This window comes from Balaenoptera borealis (assembly GCF_965194805.1).
Source record: "Balaenoptera borealis genome assembly, chromosome: 20".
NCBI lineage: Eukaryota > Metazoa > Chordata > Mammalia > Artiodactyla > Balaenopteridae > Balaenoptera > Balaenoptera borealis.
The window spans coordinates 55,734,741-55,756,563 of record NC_138879.1 but is presented as its reverse complement, the minus strand read 5'-3'; the positions used below and the strand labels follow the sequence as shown (position 1 = coordinate 55,756,563).

At 41.6% G+C, this 21,823-nt stretch overlaps 1 protein-coding gene across 1 annotated transcript in view; it reads right to left on the bottom strand.

The window, feature by feature from the left end:
* Window positions 1-21,823, bottom strand: part of DNAH9 (dynein axonemal heavy chain 9) — a 301,732-nt gene that overhangs the window by 218,056 nt on the left and 61,853 nt on the right. The window contains exons 18-22 of the mRNA XM_082373261.1: window positions 12,188-12,410; window positions 11,419-11,585; window positions 3,452-4,322; window positions 867-997; window positions 432-558 (exon numbers count right to left, since the gene is read on the bottom strand). Of these exons, the coding sequence (XP_082229387.1) occupies window positions 432-558; window positions 867-997; window positions 3,452-4,322; window positions 11,419-11,585; window positions 12,188-12,410 (1,519 nt within the window). The remainder of the gene's footprint in view (window positions 1-431; window positions 559-866; window positions 998-3,451; window positions 4,323-11,418; window positions 11,586-12,187; window positions 12,411-21,823) is intronic.

Here is a 21,823-nt window from a genome sequence, read left to right as displayed (position 1 = left end):
ATGTAAAATAGACAGCTAGTGGGAAGCAGCTACATAACACAGGGAGATCAGCTCGGTGATTTGTGATCACCTAGAGGGGTGGGATAGGGAGGGTGGGAGGGAGACACAAGAGGGAGGGGATATGGGGATATATGTATATGTATAGCTGATTCACTTGGTTATACAGCAGCAACTAACACAACAATGTAAATCAATTATACTCCAATAAAGCTGTTAAAAAAAAAAAAAGCCACTGATGGGCTGAGGGGCGGGCATCCTGAGAAGCAGTAATGGTGGAAATGAAGAAAGCTCTGAGGTTAGTGATGATGAGGATGGCAACACAGGTCTGAAATACATACACTGCCTAAGGGGGCGTGATGGGGAACCTGAAACTCTCCTGCTGGAGCATCTTGGTCCTTCTGAATGTTTCTACAGGTACTTCCCCAGCTTACCTGTTGCGGGGCTGTGCTGTTGGAAAGGATGTCTAACAGGTCAGAAGAGGAGAGAAAGTAAAACCTAGGGAAGGCAAGCCTTTTGGTGTCCAGGTACTCCGCCAGGGCCTTCTCACACAGGTACAGTCTGCGGGCACAAAGAATTTCCTAATTAGGTTTGCCTAGATCCATAGGCACATAGATGTTACCTAAATGAAAACCAGTGCGACCTATGGATTACACGCAAAAATCATGTATGCATGGAACATGTATGGGTATTTGCAAACATCACAATAAACACCTCTATTAACACCCCGTATTACCCGACCACACAGGCAAATCAAGGTACACAATCAGACATACTCTCTCACTCGGGCAGTTAAATAAGGTAAGGATCTCAGAGACAGAGCGGGGAAAGGAAACACATTACAAAAGGGGCTGCAAACCGACCATCACCTGCTCTGAATATCTTCCAACTTCTCATAAAGACCTGATTTGTTGGTGGCTTCTACTACGTTTGGAGTTTTCTGAGCATCATAAGCTAACTCTTTAAAGTCAGTGTCGATGCCTTCAAATCTTTTAGAATCCTGCAAATAAAAATGTGGAAAAAAATTAACTACCACCCCCCTCAATTTCAAGAAGCTACCTTCATGTACTAAGTCTGCTTTTGAAACTGCTCCTAGTCGTCTAATACAGAGATTAGTCTCAAAGGAGGAAATGCCTTTAGCTTGAAACAGTGGTTCGCAAACATTTTGGTCTTGAAGTCCCTTTATGTTTGTAAAAATTACTGAGGAGTGGAAAGAGCTATTGTTTATATAGGTAATATTATATCTATCCATGTATATTCTATATTAGAAGCTAAAGTTGAGAAATTTTTAAAAATATTTATCAATTCACTTAAAAAATAACAATAATAAGCCCATTATGTTAATAACATATTTTTATCCAAAATAATTATATTCTCCTAAACAATATAACTTAGAGAAAAAGTGGCATCACTTCACGTTTTTTTTGGCAAATATGTTTAATGTCTAACTTAGAAGATGGCCAGATTCTCTTCTCTGCTTCTACATTCAGTCTGTTGTGATATCACATCATGTAGCCTCTGGAAAACTCCATTGTACGCTCATGGAAGAATGAGTTAAAAAGGCAAATACCATCAGTATTATTATAAAGATAATTTTGACCTTGAGGATCCCCTGGAAAGGTCTCAGGGACCACCCCCAGGGGTCACCAGACCACACTTTGAGAACTGTTGGCATAAAATACATAATTCCTAAGTCAGGGAGATGGTGGATCCAATGTTCTTTCTGGGTCCAAGCAAAAGTTTATATAACCAAAGTGTTTCCACAGCAAATGTGCTACTATGATGTCAAAGTTAATTAGATATTATCATTCCCCCCAAACGCACACACCCTCACAGTGTTGTTGAAATGACTGAGACAATAATAGATGCAAAGCACTTTAGGCCAACACCTGGCACCTGATGAGAGCTTGTGTGGCTATTATTACATAACAACAATCATAATGGCACTGCTGTGTGCGCTACTTTAACTTCTTGAAGTAGGGACTAGTATTAGTCCCAATTTACAGATGAGAAAACCAAGACACTGAGAGCTTAAGTAACTTCCCTAAGGTCCTGCAACTCAAACCCGGGCCACCGGCTCCAGTCTGCTGGGACCTCTGTGATCTGGGCCTCTCTCCCAAGAAGATTTAAAAATAAGAGGGTGAGGTGAAGTAAATTATGATTCCTCAGTGAGATATCTTATGACAATTAAAAATGAAAAAGTATCAAGGTTATAGAAGTATCGGAAATATCTGACATAAATGTTCAAATGAAAAGAGCCGAATAGAAAATTGTAATTACACTGAGAGCAGTTGTGTAAAAACATGTATATATGTGAAAAAAAGTTGGGAAATATTCATAATGAATGAAAATAATTACTAGGTAGGGTGTAAGATGATGACTGATTTATTACATTTCAGAGTTGTCTTTGTTACCATATTGTTAATACAAAGAAAATAAATGTATTTATATGTTTTACACACAAACCTGAGAAGTTAATGATATGAATTCTTTATTATGTTGAATTGAAAGTTCTCAAATGTCTCCTTCAAAATGTGTACAAAAGTCTCCACCTACACCCCCTTCTCATTAAACCTGTCCTTCTTCAATCATTAGCATTGGAGATTAATAAAATCTGGCTTATTCAATTTTGCTTAATGACAATAGCTATAGCAGGATTATTTTCTGTTATTTTTCATTGCAAATGTACAATCTTTAATGTGCATTATTACACTAAATATGCATTTGTGGGATGAGCTGGAAAAATATCATGTTTTGATGGAATGTGCTTTAACTCTGAAACAAGGTCTGGACAACATATGACATTTTGGAATCAAACTAATTTGTAAGCAGAGAACTCGCTGTGCTGCTGTGCTGAGGGACACAGAAGTCTGGAAAATCTCTTTTTAAATGAATTAGAGTCCACTGGGGGGGGGAAGTACATTAATGCACATTAATTAGGACAAATTACAAGGGGCAAGCAACTACAGGAAAGGTAGTAATGAGAAGAATGCATATTTAGCGAAATTCCTCATTTAGTATTTAGCTGAAGACTGGTATTTAGCCTGCTGGCACAGGCCCGAGTTCTACAGAACAGCTCGCTGCAGAAAAGGAGCTTGAGTTTGCCTGGAAACGATGCTCACTTCCAGTCGATACCTGCACTGTAATTACGTGTGGAGCACCCCAAGAGCAGCTCATATTTTTGACCTCCTTTCTCCTGTACACTTTTTTTGGTTTTGGTTTTAAAACCAGGTTCTCCTTTCTTTTTCCTACACATTAGGAACAAACTCGCTGGCATACATTTCACTTTCTCTCTTTTCCTCTGCCTGACTTTTGGTGGCTTGGAAGGTCAATGTTTTCTGGAGGTGCCCCTGGGTGAAGCCAAGGCAGGGAGGCAGAGAAGGAAAGGTCTAGAGGATGCAGGAACTAGGGGATCATCCCTTGACTCAGGGATGGGAACAGAGGGAGCAGGTACCTGGGGCAGCTGAGCCCGGATATCTTCAGATCCGATGAATATACTTTCTAGATGAGACCATGTGCGCTGCACGTCAAACCAGAGGGAGATGACGGCGTCAGCAGTGGACAGCTTCTTCTGCCAGCCAGATACTTCCTCCAGGAAGAAGGCAATGTACCTGGACATCATCAGGTTCTGAAGCTGGACTTGGTTATCCTCCAGAACCTCGATGAGGTCCTCGTCGGACCGCAGCAGAGGCACGTAGATCTGCGGGTGGGGCTCGTACTGGAATTCCATGTGGACCCAGGTGGTCTGCAGCTCCTTCAAGACCTTCTCCATGCCCATCTCTTTCACAGCTCTGTCTACGATGCCCCGGACCTCGTCCTCAAAGTGGTGTAGCTGAAGCTGCAGGAGGTGTGCCAGGGTGGTGCCCTCGTCCATGGTGAAGGTCATGCCCGTGGCCTGCATCAGCTGCCTCCAGTGCCGCTCCCGCATGGCCGGGTTCTGCAGTTCGGCCACAGCCCTCAGGGAGGTCAGGGTGTTCAAAACGGTGCTTTCCAGGCCTGTGAAGGCATCCCAGGCCCTGACCTCCTTGTCGAGGTTCCGGATGTGCCTGGCAAACCATTTGCACTCCAAGTCCATGGCCTCCACGTTGATATCCATCCACGTGGTGGTCTCCCAGGCATGGATACTGGAGGTCACCATCCCAATTGTGTCCCAGAGCTCCTTCAGCTGGCACGCCTCCTTCCTGCACTGCCTCAGTTGCTTATAGTCAGGGACGGTGACCTCAAACAAGCTAGCAGATGCAGAAATGGAGGCCATGGTGGATTCCATCTGCTGGATCTCCACGTGCCTGGCATCCAGCATCTGATGAGGGTCAGTGCTATCAAACCTACAAAACACAATGTTGTCCCTTTATAAGTAGAGCACACAAGAGTCATCTCCTAGAATCACCAGAGTAATGCCAGCTCGAATCCTCAAATCCTTGGTATTTTAGCAAAGGGCAGGGACTGTCACCAAAGCCTGGAAAGAAGAGACATCCAGGGTAGGCTGGAGCGGGACGAGCATAGCCAGTTGGCGATTCAAGAGGAACACCATGTCTGGGTCTGTTCTTCAGTCTGAGAGGGTAATAAAAATACTCCCCAACTCCCCCACCCAGGTGCAGTGCGAAACACCCCTTTGTTCAAGCCCCCTTTAGACTCTGCTTCCACTTGCTGGCGTCCAGCCCACTTGACACAAAAGAGCATTGTCCTGTTACTGCAGAGGCTGTACAGGCAAAGCTCCCGCCAGGAGCTACTTGTGGTGGGTGGTGTGTAAGAGACAGAGGCCAACCCTGACCTACTCTGGCATTGCTCCCTCTAAGGGCAGTGGCTCTCAGTCTTGGCTGCCTGTTAGAGCCTCCTGGAAGCTTTAAATGACCTCCATGCCCAGGCTGCTCCCTGGTCTCCTTCAATCAGAATCCTTGGGGGCGGGACCCAGGCAACAGCATTTTCCAAACTCCCCAGGTGATTCCGATGTGCCAGGTCGGCATCCTTCTCTGTGGTGAGGCCCTTGCTAATGGCCTGCATCACCTTCAGGGAACAGGGTCTCCAGATGTGAGAACCACTGCTAGGGACTTGGCAGTGTGAGCACAAAGCCCTCACCGCGGGCCTGCACTGCTTGGCTTTCCGGCGCTGCATGCCTCCTGTCAGGCTCCGCGTCCCCTAAGTACCTCCTTCAAGCTGCCCCTGATCTCCTCCTGCGTCCTGCGGCAGCCTCTGGCTCTGCGCTGGACTCGGGTAAGCACTACATCACGCTTTACAGTTCGAGTTCACGTTTCCTCCTCCTCTTCTTCCCAGTGGGTCCTCACGGCCCCCACTGCTCCTCCTGGTCCTCACGGCCCCCACTGCTCCTCCTGGTCCTCACGGCCGTGAACCTCCTTTACCCTGCGGCCCCTCCAACCTGCATTCCCGGCAGAGCCTCTCCTCCAACGTAAGAACTGCACGTGCACAGGGACCCACATGGGTCAGGAGCACCCAGAACAATGTTCAAGGAGCCTCTCATTTTCCTCCCCCAGCCTCCCTTTATCCTTTCTTCCCATCACCAGTCTCAGATCTTCTTGTTTCTGTGTGCATGGAAGGCTAGATAGCAGGGATACCATGACTTAAGTGTGAATACCATCTTTCTCTAAAATCAGAATAGGGTATCACGGGTTCCAACATAAAGGGAAAGTTGAGAGGAAAGGAGTGATTAGAGAATTGGCCATTTCCTCTGATCCCGTGTGTGTGTGTGTGTGTGTGCGCGCGCACGTGTGTGTGTGTGCGTGTGTGTGTGTGTTGGTTGGTGGGGTACAGAGGGGAGGGAAAAAGGAAGAGGATGACATACAAACTCCTTTTCTTAAACTGTCTCTCCTCTCAGTTGTCTCTGGAAATACTTGACTTGACGGATGGAAAGTAATCCTAATTAAAGTCATTTACCTGAACTGCTTGCCACTTAAGCCTAATTACCATGCAACACAATAACAGTTATGCATATCATTAAATTAGTGTCAGATTAACTCTGATGCTTGCTATGTTTGATTCCCACTTGTTCCATCTAAATAGTTTTGGCTCATGTGCCCTGATTGTGTATTTTCATCTTAAGAGAATGAGACTGAATATCACCGTGTGTCTTCACTGTTGTCCAGTCCCCAAGTGTTTCAGAATGGGTTGGAGTTCTCAGAGTTGAAGAGGGCCCTCTGTCTACATAGGAAAGTAGCTTTCTCTTCTCTGAGAGCAGTAGAGAAAGAACTAGAAGGAAAGAAATGTAACATCCTCGTGGCAAGTGGGTCAGCAGGAAAGATTACCAAGCATGAAGGTTCCTTCTGCATATTCTCTCCAAAGACTAATTGTTGGAGTGTGTAGTGTGTTGGTTCTACTTTTTATCTTTATTAGAGTGAACTTGGAAAGTGAATTTAGCTTCTTGGTGTTAGTATAAATCAGACAAATTCTAAAAGCCCACATTCTGTTTAATTTATTAATGGAATAAAATTCAGGCATATTCGATAGGACAGGTGCTATCAGAGTGTTGGGGGCTGTGGACACAGAAGACAATGATCTTCCTAACTCTTCCTTCCTCAGTGCACATGAACATCCTTGAATCAATACTGGTTCCTCAAATATTTGTAGGACGTGATCATCTGTCAAACCTATTCCAAACTTCATCTGCCCCGTGGCATAATTTTTGTTTATGGTTTAAATCTGTGGGCTTTCATTTCCTGTAGCTGAGCACACATAAAAGTTAATTTGACCTAAGTAGTGAAAGGAACCTCTAGACAGGGGAGCAAGTAACCCTCTTCCTGTTTCAAAGCTCTAGTGCAAACTGTCAGGATATTCACAGATCTGATTAATGTGCCTAATAAACTTGAAGCAGTTCTCCAAAGCCTGGGGGAACAATACAGTGTGAGAACAAGAAAGTAATAGGAGGGTAAAGGGTGTAGTTAGTCTTTGAAATTGAAATAATAATGTAAAAGTATTTTAATCTAAAAGAGAAATGCCTGGAAAGTCTGGATGAATAAAACTATAATTAAGAGAAATGGAAATACAGTGCTCATCTGCATGATCTTGGAAAAAGTATAGATTCGGGCCTGCCCTAGACATAGGCACAAAGAGAAAGAGAGGAATAAGTGACTTAAATGAATTCTTGGGAAGTGAGCGGCTGGTAAATGTCAACCTCAGTTCCATACCTGCACATACAAGGAACAGTGACACACCTGTGCTTGATACCCCACAGGTACCATAAAACTCAGCACGCCCCCTCTGACCTGGTGACCTTTCAGCTCTTCCCATCCTGTGGCCCCATCTCAGGAGCAGCAGAACATACCTTTTCCAGCTTACTGGTCCAGATGGAAGATGGAGAATTACACCAGGCTCTCTCCCTGCTCATCTCCCATATTCACTCAGTCCTGCTGATTCTCCCTCCTAAGTCTCCCTCACGTCCATCCTCCTCCCCCATGCTCACTGCCACAGCTTCAGTTCAGTCCTCCTGCTTTGCACCCAGCTGTTGCAATCACCCACCACCCCATGGAGGCCCCACCTTGAGTCCATCTCGCTCCACTCTGCCCTCTGCAGCCACAAGACTGGTGTTTCCATGATGTGTGTTGTTCTCATGCTTGTACTCCTCAGTGCTCATTCATGGTCAAGCCCTGGTCACCTGGACCTCTCCATCCTCATCTCCCACATCCTGCATCCCAGCCACACGTACATGCAGTCCTCCAGCTGTTCGTTATGTTTTCGTCTTCCTGTGTGTCTCTATGTTCTGCTTCCTTTGCCTGGAATATCTTTGCTGTCCACCTCTCTTTTTTCCAAATGGCTAAGTCTCATTTGCCCATTGGCTGAAGCACAGCTTCTGCGAGGGCTGTGAGCTGCCTCCCCAGTGGGCGTTAAAGTTGGCCCCAATGGACATGTCTGGTTACTCATTTTTGAAATTGACCCTGAGGCTGTAAGTCCTTGAGGTCAGGGAATCTGTATTATCTGAAGATCCTAGCACTTAAATCACTTTTTGCTGACTCCACTGTTGAGAACACAACCTCTTCTGCTCTACGGAAGCCTGACTCATGTGAGTGAGTCAGATTAACTGCAAGAACAGGGTCAAGCTGAACTAATGACATGTCTGAGGATACTGATATGTCCCTGAGAGATTTCATGACTAATACTGCTCTTTTCTCCAAATTTTGAAGGGACAAGAGACCCTGCACAAGCAAGATGAAGGCCCTTCTTTCCTCACGTTTGCTGCACTGGGCTATTTGGAAAGCCTTGCTTTGCTGGTTGTCATGCAGGACAGCACCCAATGGCAGGCGGTCTTTAGGAAGGTTCTCCCCACCGTTCACAGAATCTGGTGGCTGGCCAGCTGGAAACACTGATGGTCTCCATTGAACTGGAGCTTATAGGGATCAAATGCTTTGACCCAGAAACCCCTGGATTATCCTGGTCTTGATGTGGGTAAGGAGACTGGATAACACGGCATTCATTCCTTAAAGCCAGGAAGCCTGTGCTCAAGGGCAGGAACTGAGCAAGAGACCCGCTAGCAGCTTGCTGCATCCCTGTCACTCAAAGGGGAGAATGAGTCTCCAATTTCGAGAGGTGTTGAGAAGGGCTTGAATCTGGCTATGATGGTTAGCCGATTACTGAGAAGCGAGAGAGCTCAGCTAGGAATGTGCTGATACAGCTTCAAGTTAAGAACAGAAAGAAGAGGAAAAACTCAACTTGAACATTAAGAAAGAACCTCCCCCAATGACCTGACTTCATCCTGCACCTGTCAGACTACAAGGGCCAAATGAGACACGCACTTTCCTTTTCCTCCCAAAGACAAGATCAGCGTGAGCTTCACCTATAATCTAATCGGGAACAGAAACGTGCCTTCACAGAGATGCATTTTAGAAATTTATCTGAAAGTGGAGGAACCAGAACTCAACTCATTTGCCACACACAGTGTCTGCACATTTTAAACACACACATTCATGCACACGAAACTAAGAAACAAACTCATGCGTTGACACCCATGAAGATTCCCTTCAGCAATAAATCCACAATTCTGCTCTAGTCTTGATAGTTTTCTTGACAAGAAGGGAAAAACATCAAAATTGCAGTAATGTTTGGCTTTCCACACTGCTGTGAGCAGTTCTTTTCAAAGTAGTCTCTTGCAAAGATTCATCTGCATGTTAAATTAACAGATGTGAATTTGCAAGACCCAGTTAAGGGTAGCAATATCCTCACAGCCAGCAGATAGATATCAATAAAAGTGCTAAGAAAGAAAAACCAATGCAGCTACCAAATTAAAAAACAACAAGAGCTGATCAATATACACATGTGGTGTAACTAGGAAGGAGGGATACCAGATTTCCAATAGACATACAGAAACACACCAGCAAACGAGTGCTGTTCCATTCAGGCAGTCTCAGGAGTCTTTTTGGGAAGATATTTCACCAGACATCTTTGGAATTCCTTTTTAGAAACTGCTTAAAAAAGAGACAGATGATGTAAATGTATCAGTGTCATTACCTTCGTGGCTGTTGCCTTAGGTGTGGATGTTGTTAGCACTGAGCAGAAATACCCAGCTTGATTGCGCGCCTGCCTCACCAGCTTTGGCCCTGTATGATCAGTGTTGAATTTCAGAAATTCAACTGCATGCCCAAAGGAGAATCAAAAGAATGTGCTTCAGACTCTGAAGGAATAGTCCCAAAAGAAGTTCCACAAATGTTTTGAGCAATAGATGCTTCTTTGGAACAAGGGCATGGCTCCTAAGGCACTTGTTCTAAAGGGACACAGACTCATTTGGAGTTGTATGCCCTGGCATGATTGCTTAAAAGGGAACCAGTTACTTCCCTTAGGGAGGCAGTCTCTACCTTGGCTGCACACTGGAGTCACCTGGGGAGCATTACAAACTACTGATGCCCGGTGTCACCGCCAGAGAGTCTGATTTAGTTGGTCTGTGGGACAGACTGGACCCCAGGTGATTTTCATGCTTTAGAGCTCCACGTTGTGCGTTTATCCTAAGCACAGTTTACACATCTGTCCTCCCCTGCCTCTTGACATACTCATCTCGTGCTCTCTAGCCCCAAGTATAATGCTTGGGAGACAGTAGCTGCTTACGAAATGTTTGATGAATGAATAATAGAATAGGTAGGCCCTTACTGTGTGCCAGGTGTGGTGACCAAGTCTCAGTTTGCCTGAAATAGAGGGGCTTCCCTGGATGTATGACTTTCAGTGTTAAAACCACAACCGTCCCAATTAGCACAACACTGTAAATCAACTATACTTTAATAAAAAAAAAAGAAAAGAAAAAAAACCCCAAAACTGTCCCAGGTAAACCAGGATGGCTGGTTACCCTAGTGCCAGGTCCTATGCTAAAAACTTGCAAAGATTCGTTATTTAATCCTATCAACAACCTTATGAGGTGGATGCTATTATTAACCCCGCTTTACAGATGAGGCAACTGAAGCAAAGAGATATTAAGTGACTGCCCTGACTTAGGCAGTGAGTAGTGAACCTGAGATTAGACACCGGTCTTGTTAAATCCAGAGTCCACGTACTTAATCATTATGTTGTCTTTCCTCCCGATAAAGCTGTGATTTATTTTTCCATTTTGTTTGTTGCTTTAGCGTGTATCTCTCAATGTCAGATTTCCGTAAGTAACCCTTGAAAATAAAAAGCTTCCTTGCTCCTTACATAGGGCATTTTTCAGTCTAGTGACTTCCAAAACTACAGAAGAGACCCAGCAGGAAGCCCAGCTAGGGAAACAGAAGCAAACCCCGGAGCTGGACTGAGGGGAGAGTGTCCACTTCAGCTGGCATGTCAGCAGACACAGAACCGGCTGGTTCTCCTGGCTGGAGCCCCTGACGCCGAGGAGCAGACCAGGAGCAGACCCTGTAGATTTCTCCACCAAGGCAGTGAGCCCCTGAGAAAAGGACTTGTGTGTGTGTGTGCACGTGGGCACGTGTGGATGGGTGTTGCCCATCCCACAGCTGTTTTGTTCGTGTAAAGACCCCTGACTACAAGTAGGGAGGAGCCTGAGAACTAACTACTAAGCAGAGAAAGTACACCTTAAAGTAAATCCATCACTTCAAATCCTGCCATTAGGCTACTGAAATGCCTTCCAAAATTATTTTAAAATTCTATCAGCCACTTTTTTAAACCGAAAGAACAGGAGTCTGGGAGAATTTAGAATACTAACAGTTTAGTAAAAACCTAGTACTCTTACCACACACAATCCCTTTATAGACCTGGAGACACAGAAGCTTCTAGACTTTTTCTTAAGTATTTGTACAGCCTTTGTTCACCCCACACGGGCCGCAGCGGTACTCTGTGAACATGAGCACCAGGTTCTAACCAGTGGACCCAAGCGGGAGGGAAGACTAGTAACTAGTCGTCTCTTGTTGCAAGAATACGCGAACTCCACGGAGAGATCACCGTGACTTAAGATGCTGCCGTGCTTAAAGGCCGGGAAGCAGTGGTGGCAACTTGGGTGCATACCTGAAGGGGGCTTCTCTGCGGAATCGCTCCCAGAACCGCTGCTGCTCTGCCTCGAAGGCGGCGCACCTCTGGCGGAGGAGGGTCACTTCATTCGCCTGCAGGGGGGCCACCTGCTGCCTCACGGTAACAGCCATCTTTTTAATGTTGTTCCATTTCTCAGGCAGCTCCTGCAAAGGAGACCTCAGTGTGGTCAGACCCTCCCCCACAGTCCTGAGGCTGGACGCACCCGGATGTCTTCATCTCTGCCCCGATGCCAGGCTCTGATGCCGTGGCATCGTTCGACCCCTCCTTGACTCGGCTCCCTGGATGCCCACTCTCCCGACGATCACCTACTTCTGATTCAACACTATCCTTCTTGCCCTTAACTTCTAACCCAGTAACCCGTGCCCTTTTCTTCATTTTCTAAGAGTGCCTAGTTATTTCCTTTTATGCCCCACATCTCCTCTTAGACCATCATAACATTCCTCAGACCTGCTTTTTGTTCTCCGAATGAAAAATTCGGCTCTTCCCTAATTCTGGAAAAAGAACCCAAACACATCATCCACATCAGTTCTCCCATATATGTCCAGCGTTACAGTGTTTCATATTTATTGAGTTTCAAGAAAGTGGTACACATTATACATGTGTGACACATTTAGCTCCAAAGCATGGACCTTGAGTTATCACCAAGCCCTGTTTTTCATTTACTTCAACCCACCTCATCTCACTCTGAAATCCCTAAACTTTCCGTCTCTCTCTTTTATTAAGAAAACATAAACTTTGCACTGACCTCCAGCTGCCTGAACAGTGTTTCCGGCAATTCTTGTCCATAGGTCTTCAGCAATTCAATAGTCTGCTTTAAAGGCTCAAACATCTCATCGGTGCTGCTCTGTTGTTCTTTAAGAGCCAGAAGGTGTCCCATAATTTCAACCAATCCTTGGAAATCTCCTTTTCCGACTTTCTTGAGCAAGCCGCTCTCGCTGTTTTTAATAAATGTTTCAAGGTCGGCCAAGCTGAGCAAAACAAACAGAATGTGAGGAGCCATTCTCCTTTCACTCCTTGAAAGGAAGATTTATTTATTCCCCCAACATTAATAGCTATTATTATGGAAAACTCTCCATCCTCATGGTATTATTATGGAAAACTCTGCATATCCTGAGGGTATTATTATGGAAAACTCTCCACATCCTGATGGTAAGATATGACCCTCTTCAGAAGTGTCAAGGTCGCAAAGGACAAAGACTTAGCCCTCCATGATGGAGGGTGCATTACTGGGACAACTGGTGAGAAATGTGAATAAGTCTGTACTAAGTAAGTTACTACTTCCACATCAATACTAACTTCCTTGTGTTGATAACTGTACCAACGGTTATCTAAGATGATATCATTTGGGAAAGTTGAGTAAAGGTAAAAGAGATTTCTTTGTACTATTTTTACAATTTTTTTGTAAGTCTGAAATTATTTCAAAGTAAATATATTACAAATTATGTTGTGAATCTCAAATTATTTTTTAAAAAACTGAAAATAAATACTATGGCCTCTAAGGTCATACACACTTGGGTTTAATTTTGACACTTACTAGATGTGTAACCATGGCCAAGTCATTTAACATCTCTGAGCCTCAGTTTCCTCATCTATAAGATTGGAAAAATCATTTCTTTCTCACTGGTTATTGTGAGAGTTAAATGAGATTCATTCTTGAATTCAAAAATGTTTATTGGGCAACTATTACGAGCCCTAGCTGGCTTCCAGGTTCTGAGGATAGGGTAATAAATAAGATAAACAAAGTCTCTGTCCTTATGAAACTTACATTCTAGTGGGAAAAATAAATATGACACAGATCAATGAGATAAATGGTAGTTTCACATGGTGATGAGTGCCATGATATAAGGGCATAGAGACTAAGGTCAGAACTATTTTATATGAAGTGGTCAGTAAAGGCCTTTCTATGGAGGTGATGTTTGAGCAGAAATGTAAACAATATGAAGGAGTGAGCCAAGAAAGAAACAGGAAAAGAGCTTTCCAGGGAGAGGGGGCAGCATGAGTAAAGGCGCTGAAGCTGGATTCAGTTTGATTCTCTTGAGGAAAAGGGGAAAGTCAGAGTAGCAGAAGCATAAGGAGAAGAGAAGGGAGCACCGAGGGAGAAGAGGTCAGAGAAAGGGCCAGACACTGGGAGGCCTTATTGGCCATGATAAGAAGCTCAGATTTTATTCTAAGTGTGAGAATTCTGAGTAGGAGAAGGGCATAATTTGACTGGTTTTCAAAAAGAACTATAGATGGAGAAGAACAGATTTCAGCTGGAGGCGGTGATGATGATGGTGATGGTGACATGGGTGGGGAGACAGGAACAGAAGCCGGGGGGCATTTAGGGACTATTGTGGTTGTCTGGGTGACAGAAGATACTGGCTTTGACCTGGATGGTGGACATGAGGAGTGGTCAGATTCAGGGCAGTTTTGCATGTAGAGCCAATAAAACCCACTAATGGGTTGGGGGAGGGGTGTGAGGGAATAAAGAAATCAATAAGGACTCCTGGCAATGGGGTGAATGATGATGCCATTTAAAGAGATGGGGAAGAATTGGGGAAGACTGGGGTTTTTTTGGAGGGAGAAGAGGGAAGGAGATAAGTTTTACACATGTTAGGTTTAGGGAATTCCCTGGTGGTCCAGTGGTTAGGACTTGGCACGTTCACTGCCGGGGCCCGGGTTCGATCCCTGGTCAGGGAACTAAGATCCCGAAAGCCACCTGGCCCGGTCAAAATAAATAAATAAATGTGTTAGGTTTGAGATGCCTCCCAGACACCTAACGGAGATACTTATTAGGCAGTTGAATTTAAGTCTAGAGTTCTTAAGAGACGGGGCTAAGAATATAAATTTGGTAGTTATCAGCACACAGATTATTCAAAGTGTTAGATTAAATATCATCTGGAATATGGCTATGGCTAGAAATGAAATTCCAGGATCGAGGTTTCAGGAGTTCTAATATTTTGAGTCCTGGAGGAGATGAGCCCAGTCAAGGAGACCTTGAAGGAGGAAATCAAGAAAGTGAGGTCTCCTGAAGAAACGTTTGGAAAGGAGGGAGTGATCAGCTGTACCAAATACTGCAGAGAGGTACAAGTAAGACGATGACTGATAATCACCATTGGATGTGGCCATATGAAAATCATCGGTGCTCTTGGCAAGACTGGTTTCAGTTGAGCAGTCTAATAAAGGCCTGACTGGAGGATAAGTTGGAGAATGTGGATTTCTGTTTCTAGCTGTATGATGTACATGATAATATGAATGACCCTTTTGCTAAGACAACAGAAATGCTTAAGCACGTATTTCAAAATCATTTAAAAATGCATCACTAAGGTGGCATGAAATTAAGGAATCTCCAGAAGCTGAAAATGTAGTGAAAGCAAGAACCCTGGGAGGTAAGCAAGGTTCAAAGCTGGCTTTCACAGGATAGTTTCTATTGAACCCCGGAGAGCTTGAGCTTCTACTTTGATTCCTTATGAGAACTGGGGAACAGGTGATCAAGCCTAGGGCCCACTCAAGGTGAGGAAGCTAAAGGGAAGTTGCGTGTGAAGTTGCAACGCTGTTAAGGGTGAACAAGAAATAAACAGGCTGCATGGTATGGGACAGCATGGAAACTCGCCAGAATTAACCATGGCACTAGATGGACTGCTGTTAAGTTGAGATACAAGTGGTCTGGGGTTGGAAGAGTCCCTTGATGACCGGCAGAAACAAATGAAAATCCTTTCTGGAGGAATGCAACAAGAATCCAATCCTCAAAGGATTACTCTCCAAGGAACATGATTTTATAATCGAAAGTCACAAAGTACATAAGGAAAGAAGTCACCATGAGTGGGAGCCAGCAGAAACAGCTGAATTAAACCTGTGAATATTTCAGATACCGGAATTCAGGTGCAGAATATAAAATAGCAATATTTAATATGTCAAAAGACAAAAGAGTTCTTGTTTAGGTGCTTTGCTTTACTATTTCTGACCCACATACCTGGAGCAAAGGTTTTCCCTGCAGTTTCCCAGACATCTATTCGAGATTCACTAAGAAAAACAACTTCATCCTTTTAAGTATGATATATCAGTTTGTACAGAAATGCTTTCTTTAGGAATCACCCTTCAGAAGCCTAGATAAACTCTTACATTCTCAACACGTCACCATGCCTTACCCTGGCCCCAACCTGCCTTTATGTTCAAGCATAAATTCAGCATTGTCTCATAGTCAGGAATGGAGGTGATTTCAGCAGCTTTCCAAATATGCCCAGAATCTGTGATAGTGTGTGGACCTTTGTATCGAATGATGGATTCAAGAAGTGACAAAACTTATTGAAGTGGATAACATGAAAATTATGGCCTGTGATGGAATTATTTTGTGAAAAGAAACTTTTAATATGTGTTCTAGCAATGCAAAAATGATCATACCGTGCTATGTTAGCGGGCAATTCCAGTAGAAAGAAGCTAATAATTTTCCATAGGCCTTTATGTTAACTTTGATCTATGGCAAGAAGAAACAAACCATTTTTAGGCTGACAAATCAAAAGTTATCTTAAGATCATCCTCTAGTAAATGTATTCTAAAACTTGAAAAATGAATAAATAAAAAAGAAGGAATTTGAGCAAAGAACGGGAGGGTATAAAAATGAGTAAGCAAAACTGTAAAATAACCAAATATAAGATCTAAAAATGGAAAGTATAATTAAAATTTAAAGCTCAATGAATGGATTAAACAAGAGATTTAGACAAAACTAAAAGAGAGAATTAGGCTGTTGTTTGATAAAAGTGGAGAAATTATTCAACTGCAGTAAAGAAAGACAAACAACTGAAAACTGAAAATTATTCAAATACATGGGGGATATTTAAAAGTGTATAAGTGTAACAAGTGTACTAAGAGGTCCAGAAGGAGGTAATAGAGAGAATGGGCAGGAAGCAATCTCTGAGGATATCTTGGCTGAGAATTTTCTTGAATTAATGAAAGACACCAAATATAAGATCAAGGAAGCCCAACAAATTCAAGGTGAAATTAATATAAAGAAACCCTCACATAAGCACTTCAGTATGAAACTGCAGATTACCAAAAGTGAAAAAAAATCTTAAAATTAGCTGCAGGGAAAAGACGGATTTCTATTAATTAAAAAAACCCTAAGTTGATGGCTGACGATGCAACACCAAAAATGAAGCCAGGACACAATGGAATAATGTTTTCAGTAGGCTTACAGAAAATATGTTATCCTAGAATTCTCTCTTCCACATATCAACTCTTTCAAGAACAAGGGCAAAATACATGCATTTGGAGAGAAAAAGAATGAGAGTTTTACCAAAAGAACCTTATTAACGGACCTTCTAATGACTACAATTCAGATAGTGAGTCTGCAATGTAGGAAGATGGAATGAGCAAAGATATTGGTAAATATGTAGATAAATTTAAATAAACAGTGAGTGTATAAAAATAAAGTATGATTTGTGGAGTTTAGATAAATAGCAGAGAACAACTGAAATTACTTGGAATTATAGAATATAATTTGATGTATGAACGGTTGAGATCAAACTAAAGTCCTTGTATTGGTTGTGAAAAGAGTAACAGTACTGATTAGTTTATTCCTTTTAAGAATGTTTTTTAAAATAGCTACGGTTAGCTATTAGAAAAGAAGACTTAGATAGCACAACATCCAAATTAGCAGAAGGGAAAAAATGGAATAAGAAAAAGGAAAAATAAAAGAAAATATTTTTAAAAATTCAACCCAAAAGCAGGCAAGAAAGAAAAAAAAGAAAAGAAGAACAAATAGAGAGGACACAATAAAATGATACAAATGAATTCAAATATAGCACAATAGACATTAATGAACAAAACGTTCCAGTTAAAAGAAAGATATTAAGGTAGATAAAACATTCAGTTCTATACCAATTATAAAGATCTCTCCTAATATAAAGGTACAGAAATACTGAAAGCAAGAGGATAAAATAAGAGACACCAGGCAAATGTCATACAAAGGAAATTGGTTTTGTTATACTAATATACAACAAAACACACTTTAACACAAGAAATATAGCTAGTGATAAAAGATTTTTAACGTGTGGCTAAAAGATTCAATTTTCCAGGAACATATAAAAAGTCAAATGCTGTATGCTCACATAGCATAACCTTAAAAAATATGAAACACAAAGAGACAGAATTACAAGGAGAAATTGACACTCTACCATCAAAGTGGTAGATTTTTAACACAGTTATCTCAGTAATTGATAAATTAAGCAGACAAAAAAAAAGGCAGCGAGGTTATAGTGGATTTGAAGAAAACAAGTTTGATCAAATAGGCATGCACAGAACATTATACCCAACATTTATAGAGTACACATTCTTTTCAAATATGCACAGAACATTTATAAAAACTGACCAAATTCAACAAATTTCAGAAGCTTGTTATTACATGTTACATTCTCTGACCACAATACAATTGTTAGAAATTAATGACAGAAATGCAACTAGAAGAACCCATGTTTTAAGATTAAAAAAAAATATATGCACATCATAATGAATGTTAAAAATATTTAGAGCTTAATTATTACTAAGACTTGTGAGATGTAGGTAAAATTGTACTTAGAAGGGAATTTATAACTTTAAGTGTTACATTAAAAGAGACAGAGGGCTCAAGGTGAATAGCAAAGCACACATTTTAACTTAGCCGAAGGACAGAAAATAAACCCAAAGAAAATAGAAGGAAATAATAAACATAAAAGAATAAATTATCAAAATAGAAATCAAATTATAATAAAGAGGATCAATGGGTTGATAAGATTGTTCTTTGTAAATCTCTTGGAAGATTAATTAAGAAGCCAGAAAGCACAATAGAAATGAATAGAAATCTAAAAAGGAACATATCCATAGATTCTGTAGAGATTAAACAGGTAAGAGCATAATATAAATTTCATGACAATAATTTGAAGATTTACATGAAATGGATACATCCCTAGAAAAATATGACTTACTAAGGAATAGAAAACCTTAATATTCCTATAAACATTAGAGAAATTACAGGTAAAAATCTTGCCACAAGCAAAATACCAAGCCAGATGTTTCAATAGGAGATTTAAACTTTCAAGGATCAGAGAATTTCAATCTTACATCAACTCTTACAGAGAATAAACAAGAAGGTTACTTCCTAACCCATTTTATGAAGCTAGCAAAACCACAGAGCAAGATCAGACAAAGATGTTACAGAAAGGAAAAACTGAAAGCCAGTTTCATCAAACACAGACACCTCAGTGCTAAATAAAATATCTGCAAACAAAATCAACCAATGAATATATTGAAAAAGACAGTATTTCATGTTGGGCTTAACTCAGTAATGCTAGGTTGGTTCAGTATTAGAAACCAAATAATATAGTCACAACTTTAACATATTGAGGGGAAAAAAACCAGAATTATCTTAAGAGAGTGAGAAAAAGCACTTGATAAAATGTTATATCCATTTTCGCTAAATCCTCTTAACAAATTAGGACTAGAAGGGAACTTCGTTAATCAGATAAAGAGAAGCCATAAAAAACTCACAGAGCATTATACTAAGTAGTGAAATGTTGAAAGTATCCACTTTAAGACTGGGGACAAGACAAGGATACTTACCATCACCACTTCATTCGATGCTATACTGACAGTCCTAGCCAGTGTGGTCAGATAAGAAACAGCGATAAACCTCATTTTAAAAAAAAGACTGAGGAGGAAGAAATAAAATTATCATAACTTTGTAGATGATGATTATGCACATAGCAAACCCCAGAGAGTACACAGATGAATTATTAGAATTAACAACTTATTTAGTAGAGTTGCTTGATACAAAATCGACATGCAAATGTCAATTCATTTCCATGGAAAATATGATTTTAAAATATCATTTACACTAGGAAACAAAAAATAAAAATTAAGGAATAAATCTTAAGAAAGATGTGAAAATCATTTTAAAGGAAACGATTACAAAATTTCACTGAAGGACATTAAGGAAGATAAATGGAGAGACAACATGTTCTTAGGAATACTCATTACTACAAAGATGACAATTCTCCTCAAATTGATCTATAGTCATTGCAAGTATAATCAAAATCCCAATGGATTTTTTCTTCTACAAACTGATTTTAAAATGTATGTAAAATAGTAAGGAAGGGCTGAGAATGACTGAGACATTCTTAATGAAAGTGAACAAGGTAGGGACTCGCCCTGCCAGATATCAAGATTTATTACAGAGCTATAGTAATTAGGACTGCATCATATTAATGCAGTGACCGACAAAGAGCTATTTAACGCGAAAGATAAAACTTGTAGGAGAGGATGTAAGAGAGTATCATCAGGATCTCAGGACAAGAAAGGATTTATTTAACAAGAGAAAAGAAGACAACACAAGGGAAAGATGGACACATTTGGCTACATAAAAATGAACTTGTCATCAAAATATACCATAAATGGAGTGGGAAGACGGCCACAAAACGGGAGACTAAATCTGCAATATGTACAATCAGCAAAGGATTAGATATACAATATATAGTCACTTCTAAGTATAAAAAGGGAGAAGATAAAGTCCAGCAAAAAATGGGCAAGAGCTATGAAGAAGCACAGAATAGGAAGCATAATGACTCATCCAAAAACACAAAAAGATGAGCCACTTTATTCATAGTCAGAGTAATGTAAAATGTCTATCACAGTGAGATACCACTAAGCTCCCACCAGAATGGCCAGCAGTAAACAGTTTGTCAGCAGCAAGAGGTGTTGGGGACGTGGGGCTACGGGAATCTTCACAAATGGCCGATCCACCTTGGCGAGAGTTGTCATTACGTGCACTGACCCAGCAATTCCACTCCTAGCTATACACCCTAGAGCCATGTTTGCTCATGGATACCGTGATAGCTGTATAAGAGAACGCATAGCAACCTTGTTGATATTAGTGAAACCATCTGAAACAACCATATCAACCACAGAATGGATAGATAGATGGTGGCATATTCAGATGATGGGATACCCTACAGCAGTGGAAATGAATGAACTACTGCTATATTCTCAGCGTGGATGGGCCTCAAATATAATGCTGAATAAACGAAACAGGACAGAGGGATATATAGTATGCAACACTGTTTCATTTTTATAGCTTTAAAATGCAAATCTCAATATACGTATATCTGTGTGTGTGTTTGTGTGTGTACATATATATATATACTAAGCCCTGAAGAAAAGTATGGGAAGGATTATTTCACATTTAGGGCAGGGGTGACATCTGGTAGGGAGGAAGAGGGATTTAATCAGGGAAGAGTACATAAGGGAATTTTAAAATGTAGCTAATGTTCTGTTTCTTCGCTGGATAAAGCAAATGCGAGTATTCGTTTTAATATTTTTCTCTAAATCATATGTATGCTACATTTTTAAAAATTTCTTTTTTCTTAATTTATTTTACTTTATTTATTGTTGGCTGCATTGGGTCTTCATTGCTGTGGGCGGGTTTTCTCTAGTTGCGGTGAGCGGGGCTACTCTTTGTTGTGGTGCGCGGGCCTCTCATTGCGGTGGCTTCTCTTGTTGCCGAGCACCGGCTCTAGGCACGTGGGCTTCAGTAGTTGTGGCTCGTGAGCTCTAGAGCGCAGGCTCAGCAGTTATGGCGCACGGACTTAATTGCTCCGCGGCATGCGGGATCTTCCTGGACCAGGGCTCGAACCTGTGTCCCCTGCGTTGGCAGGCGTATTCTTAACCACTGCACCACCAGGGAAGCCCCTATGCTACATTTTATAATAAAATTTCTTGTAGAGAGAGAATGGAAGATGAAGAAGTAAAGGGATCAAGTACAGACACATCTTTTGAGGAATTTTGCTATGAAGGAGGGCACACAGAAATGATGCTGTAGCTGGAAGGACTCCTGGGACCGTGTTCCTTTCTTTTTTTTAGGATGCCAGATACGACAATATATTTGCATGCTGTGGAAAATGTACGAAAATAGATGGTGTTGTTTGTAGGGAATATTTAAGGAAGTAAGTTCTCGAGTAGATGAGAGGAAAGAGGCTGGACTTAGAAAACCAGCTTATTCACTGTAACAGGAGAGGTAGTTGAACGTATGGCTTCAAATGCAGGTAGGTTGGTAGATATGTTGGTGAAAGGTGAGTTAATTCTCTTGTGATTGGTTCTAATTTTTCAGTGAAATGAGAGGCAAGGCTATAAGGGCAGAGAGGATATTTGAGGTTTAAGGAGAGAGGAAAAAAAGAGACTATGGGAGTTGGGAAGAATCTATGAAAATGTTCATAAAAATATTTATGTTCATAAATTTAATATGAGATTGGTCAGAAGACTGGTTTGTTTTTCCTTCATCAAGGATGAATTGCTCAGGTGCAGGTGTGGGGAATGGGGAGCAAGGGTGATAAACACTGAGCTATCCTGATAAAGCATCGGGACCAATGGATTGGAA